General features: G+C 40.0%; 2 protein-coding genes across 2 annotated transcripts in view; one reads left to right on the top strand and one right to left on the bottom strand.

Annotated features, from left to right (window-relative positions):
- Positions 1 to 894: 894 nt before the first annotated feature.
- On the bottom strand, positions 895 to 13,348 carry LOC139729762 (origin recognition complex subunit 6-like). The gene is made up of 7 exons (XM_071640697.1): positions 13,284 to 13,348; positions 7,318 to 7,441; positions 6,695 to 6,858; positions 5,444 to 5,545; positions 2,352 to 2,464; positions 1,787 to 1,855; positions 895 to 1,026 (listed from the first exon to the last, which is right to left on the bottom strand). Exons 1-7 carry the CDS (start codon positions 13,346 to 13,348, stop codon positions 908 to 910), a joined length of 756 nt encoding a protein of 251 aa, XP_071496798.1. The 3' UTR covers positions 895 to 907.
- LOC139729763 (vacuolar protein sorting-associated protein 35-like) overlaps positions 3,197 to 16,413 on the top strand; it is a 43,742-nt gene continuing 30,525 nt past the window's right edge. Inside the window, exon 1 of the mRNA XM_071640698.1 lies at positions 3,197 to 3,368. Coding sequence (XP_071496799.1) covers positions 3,303 to 3,368 — 66 coding nt within the window. The 5' untranslated portion in view covers positions 3,197 to 3,302. The remainder of the gene's footprint in view (positions 3,369 to 16,413) is intronic.

The following is a 16,413-nucleotide window of genomic DNA, read 5'->3' as shown; positions in this document are numbered from 1 at the left end:
TTGGGTCGTTCTTTGATTCATATACATGATATTCTGCTATAGAGATGAGAGAAGGATGAGAGAGGGTGCTATTATGAATGTAAGAATGACCCAAGTCCTTCATTCTTACATTAATATAAGATTTAACTCATTCATTTCAGTCACTTCCGGGGGTAATTAGGATTTATCATTTATACACAAGATGAGTCCATGCATAAGCTACAATTTCCCACGTCAAACTGAATTTGGCCAAAAATTGGACTTGGGTCGTTCTTATATTCAGGTCTTCAATTGTAATTCCTCTTTGCTGATTTCAACCAGTACCCAAGTCAGACAGTACTTAACCATAGCAGGAGATTTTGGGAGCTCACATTCCACAAGAATGGAAGCTGGTTTGTGTCCAACACAGTTGTCAGATTCCCACAGTAGTTGCGACACAACTGTCACCATGCCTGATCAACGGGAAACAGTGACCTTCTCTTTATGGGTGTTGATGAATCCCAATTTGCCCCAGCAACATCTAGACCCGAGCTTCTTAACCTTTTTAAACCCAAGGCCTACTGTGGCTCCTACAAATAATTTCAAGACCCACAGTTAGATCAAATATGAATCTGTCTTATTTCTCTTTTGATCGCCATCGCTGCCCGCCTGAGAGAGTTTTGCGGCCAATCACCTGTGTCTGGTCTCTTGCCATTCCAGTCCCAACGGTTGTAGGTCACATGAGAAATCACATGTTTAATGCATGAAAACAGGCAGTGTAGCAAGAATGATGGCATTATCAAAACAAAATGACTCCATTTCTGTTGGTCATGTTCATATAGTTCACACATGTATTAACTTTCCATGCATCTGGCCAAATTTCTCCTTGTGTTGTCTCTTAGTCCCACATTATTGAATGTGGGTGAATCTCGTCTGTCTGACTCCGCCATCATTTGGCAGCATCATCGGTGTTTTCCAATATCTTCCGTCTCCATTCCTCGTAGTCGCTGAGCTGTGAGTCTCTAGCCTCTGCTGCTTTCCGCCCCTGCTTTGGTGGGGAAACCTCATCTGGAGAAAGTGAAGATCAGTGTGTATCAGCGTGTATAGCATTAGCAAAGAAACAAAATGGATGATAAAGAATAATTCTAACAGAATAAATTAGAATTAAAAATGATCACTCCATAAAAATGCATTTGAGTTAAAGATGAGAGAGAGAAAAGATTGCATAGATGATGGGAATTCTTTTCATGCAAGGGGAGGGAGAATTAAAGTTCTTCAAGTGGATCTTGAGTGGGCAGAAAACAAATAAACAGAAATATGAAATGTCTTGACAGAGGAGTACATTACATTACCAGTTGCAGCATTCATCTGATAGACTATGCTGGAACAATGAATCCTGCACTCATTACCTAAATAATAATAATAATAATAATAATAATAATAATAATAATAATAATAATAATAATAATAATAATAATAATAATAATAATAATAATAATAATAACAATAATAATAATAATAATAATAATAATAATATTAATAATAATAATAATAATAATAATAATAATAACAATAATAATAATAATAATAATAATAATAATAATAATAATAATAACAAATTTATAAAGCGCATTTTCCATAAACTGAAACAAACTTTTCACCGGACATATCTACATGTAAGCCCAACTGCATGACCAGCAACAATTTGAAATCAACAAACAATTGCCTTTGACCAATCAGAATCCAGCATCAATATATTGTGATAAATCTCATGTTTGATCACAATCATGACTTTTGATGCCACAGACTGATGCTGATCTAAACTGACCTTCAAAGGACTTTTCCAGGTCATCTAACCAGGAGTGATGTCTCTTTGATGATGTGGATTTCTGCTCACCTGCAATAAGAAGGAACAAAAAGATAGTCATCTTGAAGAAGCATTCATTCACAACAAAAATAATGACAAAGCTAACCTCATCGACAAAATTTGATATGAAAAAGTAGCAGTTGGTATGTGATCAGGGTCACAAATCAAGAACAATATCTTAATTCAGGCAGAGAATACTAATTATGTAAATGACTCCAAATTACGTATAATTTCTATCCTTCCAATTCACACTCCATTATAATGATACTGGATCATCACATAAAAGAAAATGATAAACAAATAATTACATATATATGTACTACAACTGCAGCATAGTCTAAAGCCCATATGTTGACAGATTTCACTGGCTGTTTCAGGTGCTGCAAATATTCAATTTACAAAAGTTATAAGAAAGCTGCTTTAGACAAACAACCATGCATACCCAGATGTGTTCAATCAAACAACATTCGTCAATGTCATCAATAACAGTTGGAAGTATTCTTTATGGAAATTGGCGTAAACTCACCGAGAACCCGTGTGGCATGTTTCTCCATCTCCGCACACAGCTTGTCAAAGGTGCTCCTTTTCACACCAACGATGTCTAGCAGCTTGGTCTTGTCTATACGGATCTTTTGCCGCCTGTATTCAATGAGGTGACACATTGGTGCAATTATGGAACAGTCGTGAAAAATATACTGGCCCTTAGATGTTTAATACTACTACTGTACATGTCATGTATTTAGCCAGTCTAATATTTCATGAATCAGGACTTCCTGACAATTTCTAGAGCGATTAAATTTGAGATTGTAGAGTACAGTAATGAGCAGAGGAATGCCCGCAAGCATGTCACATTATCTTGGGATCAGAGTTGACATTTTCACGTGTTATGAAATTCGTGAATGGCACCCGACTCACAAAATTTGTGAAAATAAAAAAACCCAAGAAATAATTGGTGTATACAATAATCAGTTTCTTAAACGGAACTTGATTTGCAAAATAATCCTAAGAGCAAGCAATAATGATGAATGAGTTGTAAAAATGATATCGTACATGTAACCTATACTGCATTTGATCTGATAAGTATAACCAGGGCATATGAGCCCATGCTGCGTGTTCACACATTTTCTGACACTTGCTGTGGTCTGACCTCTTTCATCTGCTCTCACACGACTGACAGCATATCACTGCGGTACAAACACCCAGACATATTGGTATTTGGACAAGAAATCAAACAAAGTCAAACTTCACTACAACCATGCCCTCACAGCAATTAGTAATGTTTACGTCCAAAGATTCATGCAGCATGGATCTTCTTATCTCTATCAAACATCCATGTCCATTGTGCTCACTGCTTCTTTGACACGACTGCCATGAAGAGTTTTGTGTTGCCAAGGCTGCATTTTTGGCCCTGAAAAGTCTGACCTCAAACAGAAAGAAGTGTGGACCCTACACCGGTATCAAGACCCCCTCAGATGCTATGGCAGCAACCACTCTGAGTGATCTAATGAATTCTTGGCCAGAATCACAGAGGAGAATGACACAGGTGAATTACATGTACACTACGATGTTTTCTCTCTCCCTCTATCTTTCTGTGACAATGTTCCATAATTTGATAGTGAATAGACTGTTGGAACACATACCCTCACAATTTTTCATGTATGTTATACAGTCAAACCTGCCTTATTGACCACCTGTCTCAGGCGGCCAGTAGCCACAAAGTTTGTTTCCCACAGTAGATTTTAACCTGCCGAAAGCCGCCACAGATTGGATGGAGCTGTATTCGAGCTGATAATTCAGCATGTTTTTCTGCTTTGTAGCTGGGCCAGTCATTCATGGGCAACGTTCAGTGATCACCACCACTGCATTCATCACTCATTCAGTCATAATAATACGCTAGTGTTAAGCTTTCTTCACAACTGTACACATGCTACAATTTGATTGACACAAACATTGTTCAATGCATGAAACACACGTGTGCACACATATAATATACATGTACATACATGCACATGTAAGTACTCATAGATGTATTGTATACAATGATGATACATGAACATGTAGGCAATGCACACAAAAGTTGGATAACCTGTCTATAGCAGCCACCTGTCTATAATCACCACTCTTTTCGTCTCCCTTGGGTGGCCGCTATAGACAGGTTTGACTGTATATGAAATTCAGAAAAAAATTTATTTTTAGCTAATGCCTAATACAAGTAAAAGCATGTTCCCATACCAAGATATATCAGTTAACATTTTTTTTTTTTTTTTTTTTTTTTTTGGGGGGGGGGGGGGTGTGATTTTAAGACAAGTTTTATATTCATGCAGCTAAAATACGAGATTTTTGTCATTGCTGTATACAAAATGAATAAGAAATTGTGAGAGCATGACATTGTCAACTTGCTGATTTGAATATTCATAAGGACCAGTCAAGAAATGTCTTCCAAAAAATTGTGAAATTTCAAAATGTCATATCTTCCTTATTTCTCACTGATGTTTTGTAGGGATATTTTTCTCTTTTTCTTTTGAAGTTTACTTATTTTTATGGTGGATTTCCTCTTTAATTTAATATTTCTTCCATATTAATGCACTTACAAATGTCAGTATTAAGTGCTGTATAAGCGTTATTCATTATCATTATTATTTCGCGCAACCAGAAGCTAGTGCGAAAATAAAAGCACACAAATATTTTTGCATGTCATACATGTACGTTCCAGTAATGTCCTAATTCTGTGGAATTAAAAACACTCGAAATTCATCTTACCCGGCCGAGCGCAAAAAAATTACTCACGCGAAAAACATCCATTTTTACAATACTGTATGTCCAAACAGATCACATTTTGTAGTGGTACCAAGTAATGCATTGTGAGTCTGAACATGTATTTGGCTAATTAGTAGAGGGCATGGTACATACATACATGTAGCGACAGCTGGCCAAGCCATTGCACACATACATATGCTACACTTGTATACTGTAAAAGTGGATATTTTCGCGCGACTAATTTTTCGCGCTTGGCGGGGTCAGAAGGGTTTTGCGTGTTTTTAATTCCGCAGAATCAAGACATCATGCACAGGAACATATGGCAAGCAAAAATATTCGCATGCTTTTATTTTCGCGCTAGTTTCTTGTTGCGCGAAATGTGCGAAAATTTCAACACCGCGAAAATTTCCACTTTTACAGTATGCACACAGTGGATTATGTAACTTCAGCAACCAGAGAAAGAATGTTCCACGCGAAAATGTCCAAATCTGTGCAGTCGATGCGCATCAATAGTGCCTGTCACCCATTCTAATATCACTATACATACACCTTTCAGTGCATTTGGAATAGTCTTAGCATTATTTCTGCTAGTAAAGAACTTCACACTCTCACATTTTTGGATATCATTCGAATTATGTACTCTTATTTGTTACACACTTAATTTTCAAGGTATTGACGCATTTTAAGCAGCAACTTCACACTGTATGGAAGCTTACTTAATCTGTCAGTTTGATTTCACTTCTCAATTATCACTGAAAACTTCAACATGTACAGTGGGATGTTGTAGTTTATACTGGGGTCAAATATACATGTATGTGATGCATTCATCTAAGATCTTTTCTTCACACAAGCATCCCTCACCTGGATTCTGTGTACATGGCAGCCCCTGTAAAGAGTGGTTTACTGAAGTCTACCTCATCCTTGGCTGCCTCAGTCACTCGCTTCTCAAAGCTCTGTCTGTAACTAGGAATTTATCAAACAACAACAAAGACATATTTTTCCTAAAATATACATAAACAGGTCTAAAAAATGAGATTGTTCAATGCCAGCAGTGTAGGATAATAACAGGTCTAGTATACTGGGATAACTTTTGTCTATATCCCCCCCCCCCCCAAAAAAAAAAAAAAAAAAATAGTGAATACCAGGTATGTGTCCAAAAATTAACTTCTAATGTAATCCTATCTTTAATTTGTGTTTATTAACCATGCAGATTTAACTGTGCCTTGATTATGAAATAGTGCAATGCAGCAGTGAAGGTCATGTTCAGCACATTTGGACAACTGCTGTCATGTAGTAGTGATTTACTGTACCTATTTGAACAACATGATATCATCTCCCATAAACTAGGACACTTAAAACCAAAAGCTAGATGGGGGTGGGGTAGGAGGATTTCTTACATCTGAACCAAGAAATGGAATCATTCTGACTTCACAGTCATTATATATGATCACTCTGGAGCACTTTGATAAAATACGCAAAACTGTGAACTCAAAATAGGAAATCCTGACCTGAAATCCTCACTGCTATAATATAGGATATGGACTTATGGTTTGCAGCAGTTTGTGATTTCTCTGAATGCTCATAAAATATCAAGCAAGAAAGTAAAATGCATGGGAGAGCCAAATTTTATCATTTTTATTCAAATTGGAACATGCTGATGCCTTACAAGAAAACAAGGAAAATTGTTCCTTTTATCAGTCCTCAAATTCTCAGTGTTCTACAAATTATTTTAAGTGGGTAATGGTAACATCCATTCCCCCCCCCCCACACCTTAGATGGGAAGAATCATGGATGCAATATTCCAAAAAATATAGGTATTGTGATTTTCCAAAAGTAGGGGGGGGGGGGGAGCTGCCCCTCCCCCCCCCCCCCCCCAAAAAAAAAAAATAGAAGCAAGAAGAATTGAATGTAGCTACATCAAAAAGGTGCACAGACGAAATTCAAACATGCAATTCATACTCACTATCAATATTTCATGGGCATATAAGTGCTTTTAAAGCAATCACAAATAAACAAAAAGTCTTCCATAGCCCAGTGGCCCCCTTTATCTCATAGGTTCAAAGCTATGTTCGAAGTAGTGGTACACACAGTACCTTCCCATGCAGGACTTACCTTTTGAGAATGACCTGTGCACTGTCCACCACTCCAATACAGCCAAACTGGACAGCCAGATCCCTGAGGGTCACTGTGGGCTGGAGGTCAAGCAGGGTCTGTAGGGTCTTGAATGAGTTGGTGTAGACTTTCTTATTGACCCCTGACAGCTGGACGGCACTGGCCTAATTTGACAGAAATATTTCAGACAGCTCAATTTGAAGCTACACCATATACGAACCTGATTATAACACTGCCCATTATCTGTATCAATGTGTCTACTGATACAGTTACTCAGTAATACTGGGTAACTTTAAAACAATAATAATATCATTTACTTGAGTCATGAAGTTGATTGGTAACTATTACTGCAAATGATTAAAATTGTTTCCAATAAACCAGGAGTTTGGGTATGTCTCTTCTTTATTTTGTCATGGATCTAACTATTAAAGGTTTTTATGTTGATAATTGGTTTATAAAGCTTTGAACAAGAGTGCTTGTGCCCATGGAGTGCTGATCTATCTAAATGCCCATGACATATTACTGCCAATATTCATTTTACAAAGCAATGAAACCTGACCTTTTACTAACAAGAACGTGATTATATACAGATGTACATCGACTTGAATGAACAAAAAACCTACCCTACTAGTGGGGTGATCCATTTCAGTACTAGCTAATTCAAGGCACATCACAGCTTGGCATGTTCCATTCATTGCAAGGGAGGTACAGCGCAGTTGGCACAACCTAATCAACTCCTGAGCTCTTCTGCAAAAGAAAATTATAGATGCAAATATGCAATGTTTAATACACATTCTTTAATGCTAGAATCATTGCCCAACAGTGTGTTGGAAATGTCTTCATTCTGTAGGATGCTACAGACCACAACTGGGCAAGAATAAATATTTTGAGAACTTTTCAAGAAATGGTATACAATGTACACTGTACACTGTAAGGACCAACAATCCTGACAGCCACTGCCAAGTACGGGCAGATATCTCTACTTTATGCTCCCACCATAGTAAGCATACACAGGTCTAGGTGCACTGCCATAGACGAATATAAAACGTGGGGTACTACACAGTATATTTCAATAACTGATCCTATGCAGAGACTCCAACCCAAAGCACCTTCTGATCTGGCGATTCTCCCGCCTGAAACCCCTTGCAAACGGGAGACTCCAAGTTGATGTGTGTGAAGCGCCAAGTTCCTAGGGTTCTAGATGCTCTCTGGTGCTATCTAAGGCTTATTTTTTCAACATACAATAGCAATAAGTAAGAAATCCTTTCCAACGGGAGACACGGAGCCAGGGCGGGAGAAATTAAATCTCAAGCGGGAGAACGGGAGATTTTGCAAAATAGGGTTTTCGGCAGGAGATCTCCCGTCGAAAACGGGAGAGTTGGAGTCTCTGCCTATGCTACCATTTGGTGTGGAAGATAAAGACAAAACTGATCAAGACATAATCACGTCTGATACTCCTGCAGAGATAACGAATGAACTACTCAACTTGTTAGATAATTTTTCTCTTGTTCAGCTAGCACATGAACCGAATCACAATCTTTAAACTAAGTCATTGCATGTTCAAAATATTTCAAACCTCTTGTGTGTTTCAAATCCGAGCTTCTTCCAGCCTTTGAAGACGGAGCCTGGAATATCCGATCATTTCAAAATAATTGCGGATGCAAGTACAAGACCCTGCATACAGAGGTCTGAATGCAGAAGAATTTTTCACTGGCACAAAACAAATGTGAAAGGCCATATCAAAGACCCCGTTTACAGTGCGAGGCTCGGCCGCAGCTCAGCCGCGGCCGTGCCCAGCCCCGCTTCAGTGTAAACGCGCAAAAGGCCAAATTTTGCCTCGCATTTGGCCTCGCTCTGGAGGTGGTCTCGGCCCGAGCCCGGCCTTTTCTTGGTGTAAACGCAAACTGGGCCAAATGCGCAGCCAATTTTAGTCTAGCTTCCAAACCCTCTGCCTGTATCTTTCGCTATTCAGGATATTAACCCCCTCAACGTCGAAAACTGGTATAGTTTAAGGTGGTTTTGTCCTGCAAAGGATTCTTTCCTTTGGCAAAGGCCTTTGCCCGAACGGCGACTTCGTCGCCACGGAATTCCGTTGGCAAAGGGTCTGAAAACCAGGCAATACCAAATTGCATTTGTTTACAAGCAGAGCGCCACTACGACAAAATATTGAAAGGTTTGAATTAAAAGCACGGCCGAGCCCAGCAGTGTAAACGGACAAAATTGCGAGGCTCGGCCGCGCAATTGAGGCCGGCTTCGGCCGCGGGTGAGCCCGGCCCCGCACTGTAAACGGGGTCTATGAGGACCTTGCCCAATTCAGAACCAAGTTTAAGGGAAGTTATGGCCAGTCATCCATAAATGAAATTTGGGAAGGATTTAAATCCCCACTTTTGGGTGCTGTACATAAAAATGTACCCTCATCAATTACCGAAAATCATCCAGATTTAATCCTCCATGGCTGTCAAAATCTCTCCAAAGACTGATTAGGAAAAAGAATAGAGCCTTTTACACTGCTGAATCGACCAACTGTGAACGGCAATAGAAGCAATATAAGTCACTAAGGACGGAAGTTCAACGTAACCTAAGAAAAGCAGAGCAGGAATACCTCTCAATGACCATCTTTGAATCCCTATGGTACAGACGAACGTTAAGAAGTTTTGGTCCTTCATAAAATACTGTAGACGGGAAGCATGTGGCATCTCAGCCCTAGTAAGCAACGGGTCCCTGGTTAGTAGTGCAGCTGATAAAGCAGAGGTACAACACTGTACTTACAGTAGCAAGCAGTATCAGTCTGTGTTTACCAAAGAAGACACATCCTCTATTCCTTCACTACGGCAGAGTCCTTATCCAGCCTTGTCAGATCTAGAAATCAGCACTAAAGGTATAACAAAACTCCTGAGGGACCTCAAGGTCAACAAAGCTCCTGGTCCAGCTGAAATCAGTCCTCATGTGCTGCAGATTTGCGCAGAGGAGACTTCTCCAATCCTCCAGATCATTTTCACACAGAGCATCAGAACTGGGGAAACTCTCTAAAGAATTGAAAAAAAAAACAACAACATTTCGGTGATAGTTAAAAAAGGCTGCAAGACAGATGCTGCAAACTATAGACCAGTCTCCCTCACCTCAGCTATCTGCAAAGTACTTGAGCATACCATCTACTGGCATGTCATGAATCACCTTGAAGAGTTCAACATTCTGAGCAACAACCAACATGGCTTCAGAGCACGAAGATCATGCAAACCCAGCTATTGTCTACAATCCACCACATATTAGATAGAACCAAAAGCATAGAGGAAGCTGATGCAATAATATTAGATTTTCCTAAAGCTGTCGATAAGGTACCTCACCAGCGACTACTATTACTTCATAAACTTTACATGAAGTAAGAGGCCCGCCTCTCTCCTGGATATCAAATTTTCTTACCAACAGAGGGCAATCCATTGTCAAGGCAAGTCCTCTAAACCTGTCCATGTAGATTCTGGAGTTCCCCAAGGGCATAGTGTTGGAACCTCTCTTGTTTTTTGTTTTGTTTTGGTTTTTTTGTTACATAAATGATCTATCAGACAGCTTAACATCCAGAGTTCGCCTTTTCACAGAGGACTGCCTCACAGACAGGAAGGACTGTAAGGATTGCTCTCCAAAATGACCTACACATACACTCCCTTACTAGCTGGGAAAGAAAATGAAAGATGAACTTTAAGCCAGAGAAGTGCAACGTCATACGGTTTTCAAGGAAACGATCACCCATCCTTCAACGCTATACACTCTCGGATCACACCAGCCTTAAAGAAACAAACCAGCATAAATACCTACAAAATTTGTAGGGGCTAGGAGTCACCCTCTTGTCAGATATGAAATGGAACAAGTTTTCAAAGAAATCTCAGCAATGCACCAACACCCCAATTCATGTAGAAACCCAAGCCTATTTAAGAGCTTGGTCCGACCACACATACAGGTAGAGTACTGCAGTTCTACAGTGTATATGCTGATGGTTCCCCGCTTCCCCCCCCCCCCCCCCCCACACACACACACACATGCTAAGGAATCTCAAGTTACCCCTACTTCAGCACAGAAGATAACTCAATTATAGTCTGACCGTTCCACAAAATCAATCATGATCATCTCATCTGATCATGTCAACTTGGACATGTTTTTTTTTTAGTTTTTTTTTTTAGTTTTACATAAATTATAACTCCTTTGCAAATAAGTGGACAAAAACTCCTGCTGGGTTCCACATGCTGTAGAAAGGGACCAATGTTTTTACTTGCACAGACACTTTTGCTTTACAGTTTTAGTGTACATAAGAGAGACATGCACAACCTTGTCACTTTGGCACCTCCACTGGCACATGACACGATTTGCATCCCGGTGTAGCTTCCTTGGAGCTGCAAATGGGATTACTGCAACAAGTAACAAGTAACAAGTACGGTAGTCTTTGAGCTGTAAACCCAATTACCCCCAAACTGGTTATTCTACGATCAAACTCTCCATCTCATCTAACGTTAGAGTCCATTTCTATTCTCATATTTTCCCCACATGGCAAGAGAGTGGAATAAATTGCCCGAAGAGCTTACATCAATAATTAGCACAACTGCACAAACGCCTTCATTGGCTTCAAAACAGCTCTAATTTATACAGATGTCTACAACAAAAGCACAAAGTTTGCATTTGGACTTTCTAAGCGGCACTCCATCCATTCATCAGTCACGTTCGAGTGTAGACAGAAAGATCCGTCTGTCCGGAGGACTTTTTTTATATTTTGCCATTAACGCTGTCCTCCGTAGACAGACGGAAGGTTGCAGTACCCATTGCTGTGTGGATGTTCTTAACCACTGTCTCTATGGAAAATTGGGTGAGGTACCTCACCCTTCTCGATTGCGTCTAATTCATGGCCCTAGGTCGGCAAATTTAAGCTTGTATAGTGAAATTAGCTTTTTAAGAATACAATAAACTCACCAGATTAATGAATAATCCAAAATTTTAGTAGAATTTTCAACGTAAAACACAGCCTGTCGCGTCGTCACGTTCAAACTGCAGAAACATACACTATGAATCTATTAGCCAATCACATGCGAGGTAGTTTCTACGTGTTTGTTTTACTAAAACAGGTACCTCACATGTGATTGGCTTACAGATTCAAAATGGCGACTTACAGCTTGCGAACGGCGATGTTGCGATATCGATAAAATGTCTGCGTTATAACCGAGTTTATGTGAGTATTTCGATTGCACAATTGAGAAATTTATCCCAAATATTGCTGCATAATGTGTCATGTCATGTCAAACTTGTTTGAATGTAAAAAAGCTGTCTGAAATTTGGTTTATCGTAACGTTTGATCTGTGCGCGACTGCTCCACACAGGAGCCGCAATCATTGACTTCGGTCTGTATACGGAGGGGATCCGTGAAGCCAGACGCAGTCTCCGCGGAACATTCCCCGACGGACAGATACAGACCGATCTTTCGGTCAAGTTCGAGTGATGCTCAACCTGAGCTTTTTTAGAGTAACAGATCCAAAACTAAAAGGCAGCAATGCAATGAGAGAGAAGAAAAAATTATCACACGCTTTCATACCTGGCATTGTATAAACTACCTAAACTTTAATTATAATTTACTGCTGCAGTCGCTTAATCAATCGATATCGTGCTCTACCGCATAGACCCCCTAGTATGAATCCTGTCGTCATCAGTCATGGTCGCAGTCGGTCCTCATGGTTGTTGAATGTTGGTGCATGCAGCACAAGTGAACATGTAGTGTACAGTATATTATTGTCATCATATCAACAAGTAGCCCCGGGGACCGCGCCGCAAGGCGCACTTCGTGCGGCGGATGTTGCAGTTAATCAACAAGCAGTTCATCGTCAGCAGACAGATATTTCGGTCTACCCTGGCCTTGCTTGGCCTGTCCGAACGATCAGGGGGGTGTTTCATGAAACTTTTTGTCAGTGATTTACACCGACAACTGTTAAAAGCTACTGAAATCCTTGCGTCTGATTGGCTGATAGCAAATTTGTCGGTGAAAACCTCCGACGAACTCGTTGATGAAACGCCCCACAAGTCTGTATCTGGTCGTCGGGGATATGTTCCGCAGGATTGTACCTGGCTTCATGGATCCCCTCCGGAGGAGAGCGATAATGTCAAAAAAAAAAAAAAAAAGAAGAAGACTCCTCCGGACAGATGAATCTTTCTGTCTAGGTCTATCCTCGCGACCTTGACCGAAAGATCAGTCTTTAGACGTCTAACTGGGCCCTGTTTCATATTCATAAAAGATGTTAAAGAACTTAAACTTTTGTTAGGATGTCAACTCTTGCTGGAATAGCAACTTCCAGTACCAGTAGCAACAGCCAATCAGGAAGCGAAGCTGGATTCTTGTCGTTACCATACCATGACAACTTATTCCAACAAGAATGACTATCATAGCAACTTTTTAGGAAATGGGGCCCTTGGTCGTCAGGGATATGTTCCGTGGAGACTGCGTCTATCTGGCTTCAAAATATACGGAGGAGACCGATGTTATATTAAAAGACTCCTCGGATAGACGCCAGACGGATCTTTCTATTCTGATAATCTGACTTCTGTCTACCCTCGACCTTACCTCAAGATTTTAGAAGAGCAAATGCCCAACTTGGATCCCAGTTTCTTTACAGCATGGTCGTCCATAATCGCATGGAAAGACTTCACGACTGAGCCGAGAGATTCAGTCTTCCTGCAAATAACATCGGACGGGTATTATCGTGGACGTAGATGTAGAAATCTACATTCACTTCAGTCCTACACGTATACACATGTCATTTACGATACGATTATCAAAACCCGCGCGCACTGTTCCAGCGCTTTAACTCTTTTAACCAATCCAGCAAGCTCTAAAATAAGTCCGTTCGTATGTACACCAATCATCTTGCCCCTTCGAAACGTGACTTCGACGGACGCGGGTAATCTTCTTCCTCCTTTTTTTCTCTCTCTCTTCCTCTCCGATCCCTCTCTGCATGCTCGGAGCACAAGCACAGGCACCAGAGTGTATTGTACGCGCGCACGCAGATCACAGGTCAAAGGTTGTACATCCCCAGTCGTGTCGACCCCACAGAACTCTACACACAACTCTGTGTGTATTTGTACATGATTACCGAGTTCTGTGGTCGGCCCCACTGATCCATTTCGGCGTGTGTGCATTGGCGTTCCGATCCTTTGATAAGGATCGCAATCTTACCCACGACCAAATATACGTTTACACACACGTTCCGTAGAGAAACGTTAACCTCCGTTGACGCCTACGTTGAAGAGCGGACTCGTGATTTTCCTTACGGTTGTTAGAGCAGGAGATTATCAGATATGGTAAGAATCAGTTGAATGAACAAACCCCTCTAACGTTAGTTTTGATGTTATTGTTGTTTCCGTTCAAGTCACAAGTAAATTTAAAACCCGTATCGTAATCGTATACCTCTACTCACGATTATCGACATCACACACCCACCCGACACGGTCATGGAGCGGCGGTCGCGATGAAGGGGGTGTAACAACGCACCCATTCGACTCGCACTGCACTGGGTCGCAGGGCGTAAGGGGCCGGAGTTTAGGCCAATTTTACCTCTTCCAAGAACGGAGGAGGTTAAAGGAATGGTATGGTATATAGTAAATTTATACAAATAATGAATGTTAGTGCATTGGACAGAATATTTCATGAGGTGAAAGGTGAAATGATCCATTCAACTCGGCTGCGCCTCATTGTAAATTTAATTGAATGGATCAATACAAATTTCATCTTTCACTGAAAGAAATAATGTTAGACTCTACTGTAAATTTACATGCCATCCGCATATAGACCCTACTTATTTCCAAATCTAAATTTTCGCATATGCAAATTTCCAACAATATCGCGAGTGGTTAATTGCGATTGGGGCTAGTCCTGGGGCACTGGGCTGTACTGAAGGAGAAGTAGATCTATATTTTACTTGTACACGCATGTATACGTCACATTCGCATCAGGATCAGAGTCAATATTTTCGCGTGTCTTTAATTTCGTGAATAGCACCTGACTCGTGAAATTCGCGAAACATGAAAACCTCACAGAATATTGGGCGTATACAATACTCTGCCCATTTCACAAATGGAAAACATTTAGGCCCTAGATCTATTATTTGTTTTATATATCACCTAAAATAGATCCTTATCATTTGATGTTGTATAAATTTATTTAAAATTTACTATAAATTTAGAATAGAAACGAGAGAATGTGTGGGATCCAGAATCGAGAGAGTGCTCATTGCACGCTTTACGCTAGCGTGCTGTTTCATACACACTGGAAACGCAAGCATTTTCCATGCGTAAATGCGTAGTGTCCTGTGCTGGGCTTTCAGCGTGAGTGCAGTGGAGCAAATTGTATAGACCTACTTGTACTATTGTAGATCTATATTTTATTAATCCAAGATTGCCCGGTAAATGGAGCCACAATTTCACGGATTATGATGTCAGCTCAGGACTCATAGTAAAATGGGACGAATGATCAATGTCGTACAACTAATCAAATGACAAGGATCTCAATAGTCTATTAGGTGTTATATAGATCTAATTATGGTTGAGGTGAGGATTCAGCTTTTAACTTTGTGTGAGATACATGTACTTTGAAACCACTCCATGAAATGTTAAAGAGCATGCAATTCTAAGAGGAATTAAAAGTTTTAGGCCTATTTGATAAAAATCGGTTTTGAAATGGCTGAGATTTCTAAAAAAAGGTAAAACAATTTGTTTTGGATATCTCAGCCATCTCAACAAATTTTCATCAAGAAAACTTTGAATTCCTCTTAGAATTATATGCTCTTTCATATTTCATGGGACTTATGCGAGGTTCTTAATTACCTCAAAAAATTAACATTGATAAACCTTGGAAACATGAAGCCCCACCTCAACAGAAACTGTACCATCCCATTACATTTAAGTGATCATCATCGTTGGTTTGTCGGGGTTGTTTGCAAAATACCTCCAAAAGTTTGGGAATGGCTTGGAATGAACCTTGTCCAGGCAGGAAAAGTTGATAATTAAATGACACAACATGGAATAAATTATTAAATTTTGGTAGCAATCCGGGAATTTTTATGGATTTTAAATTTAATAAGGATTTTTTTATTTTTTTGCAGATCAGGTCAATGAACTTGAAATGTCAAGCTGCGCGTATTTGAGGTGATATGCACTCTAAACACGTGCTCTAGACATCTGCTGTATAGTTTCTATGCCGAATATTTTGCAAGGTTTTCATTTTTGTGAATTTCTTGAGTCAGGTGCTATTCGCGAAAATAATGACTCAGATCCCGACATGAATGTGATGCACACATTTACATTTCTCCGTTCCACGATCGCCAATTTAACCACTCACGAAATCGTCCTGAAGTCCTGATTCACGAAAATTTAAGACTCGCTAAATATATGGCATATACACGGGCGTCACCAGCTTTTTTCAAGGGGGTGGGTTTATATTTTTGGTTCCACTTCCGCGTTTTATCAGCTAACAAGCCCCCCCCCCAAAAAAAAAAAAAACAAAACAAAACAAAACAAAAAAACAAAAAAACAAAAAAACAAAAAAAAACAAAAAAAAAAAGGAAAAAAATTCTGATTCCACTTCTGGATTTCTTCAGCTGACGAGCGAGAAAAAAATGCAGGCCTCTTTACCTACGTGCATGTGAGGGAGCAAAGTGACTGAGCCCATATGAGCAAGAGGGGGGAGGGGGAGAGAC

The sequence above is a fragment of the Diadema antillarum genome, unplaced genomic scaffold (assembly GCF_040938485.1).
Source record: "Diadema antillarum isolate AM-2024a unplaced genomic scaffold, OU_Dant_1.0 seq00000263_RagTag, whole genome shotgun sequence".
Taxonomy (NCBI): Eukaryota; Metazoa; Echinodermata; class Echinoidea; order Diadematoida; family Diadematidae; genus Diadema; species Diadema antillarum.
The sequence above is the reverse complement of the archived record's forward strand: the minus strand, read 5'-3'. Positions and strand labels throughout refer to the sequence as shown.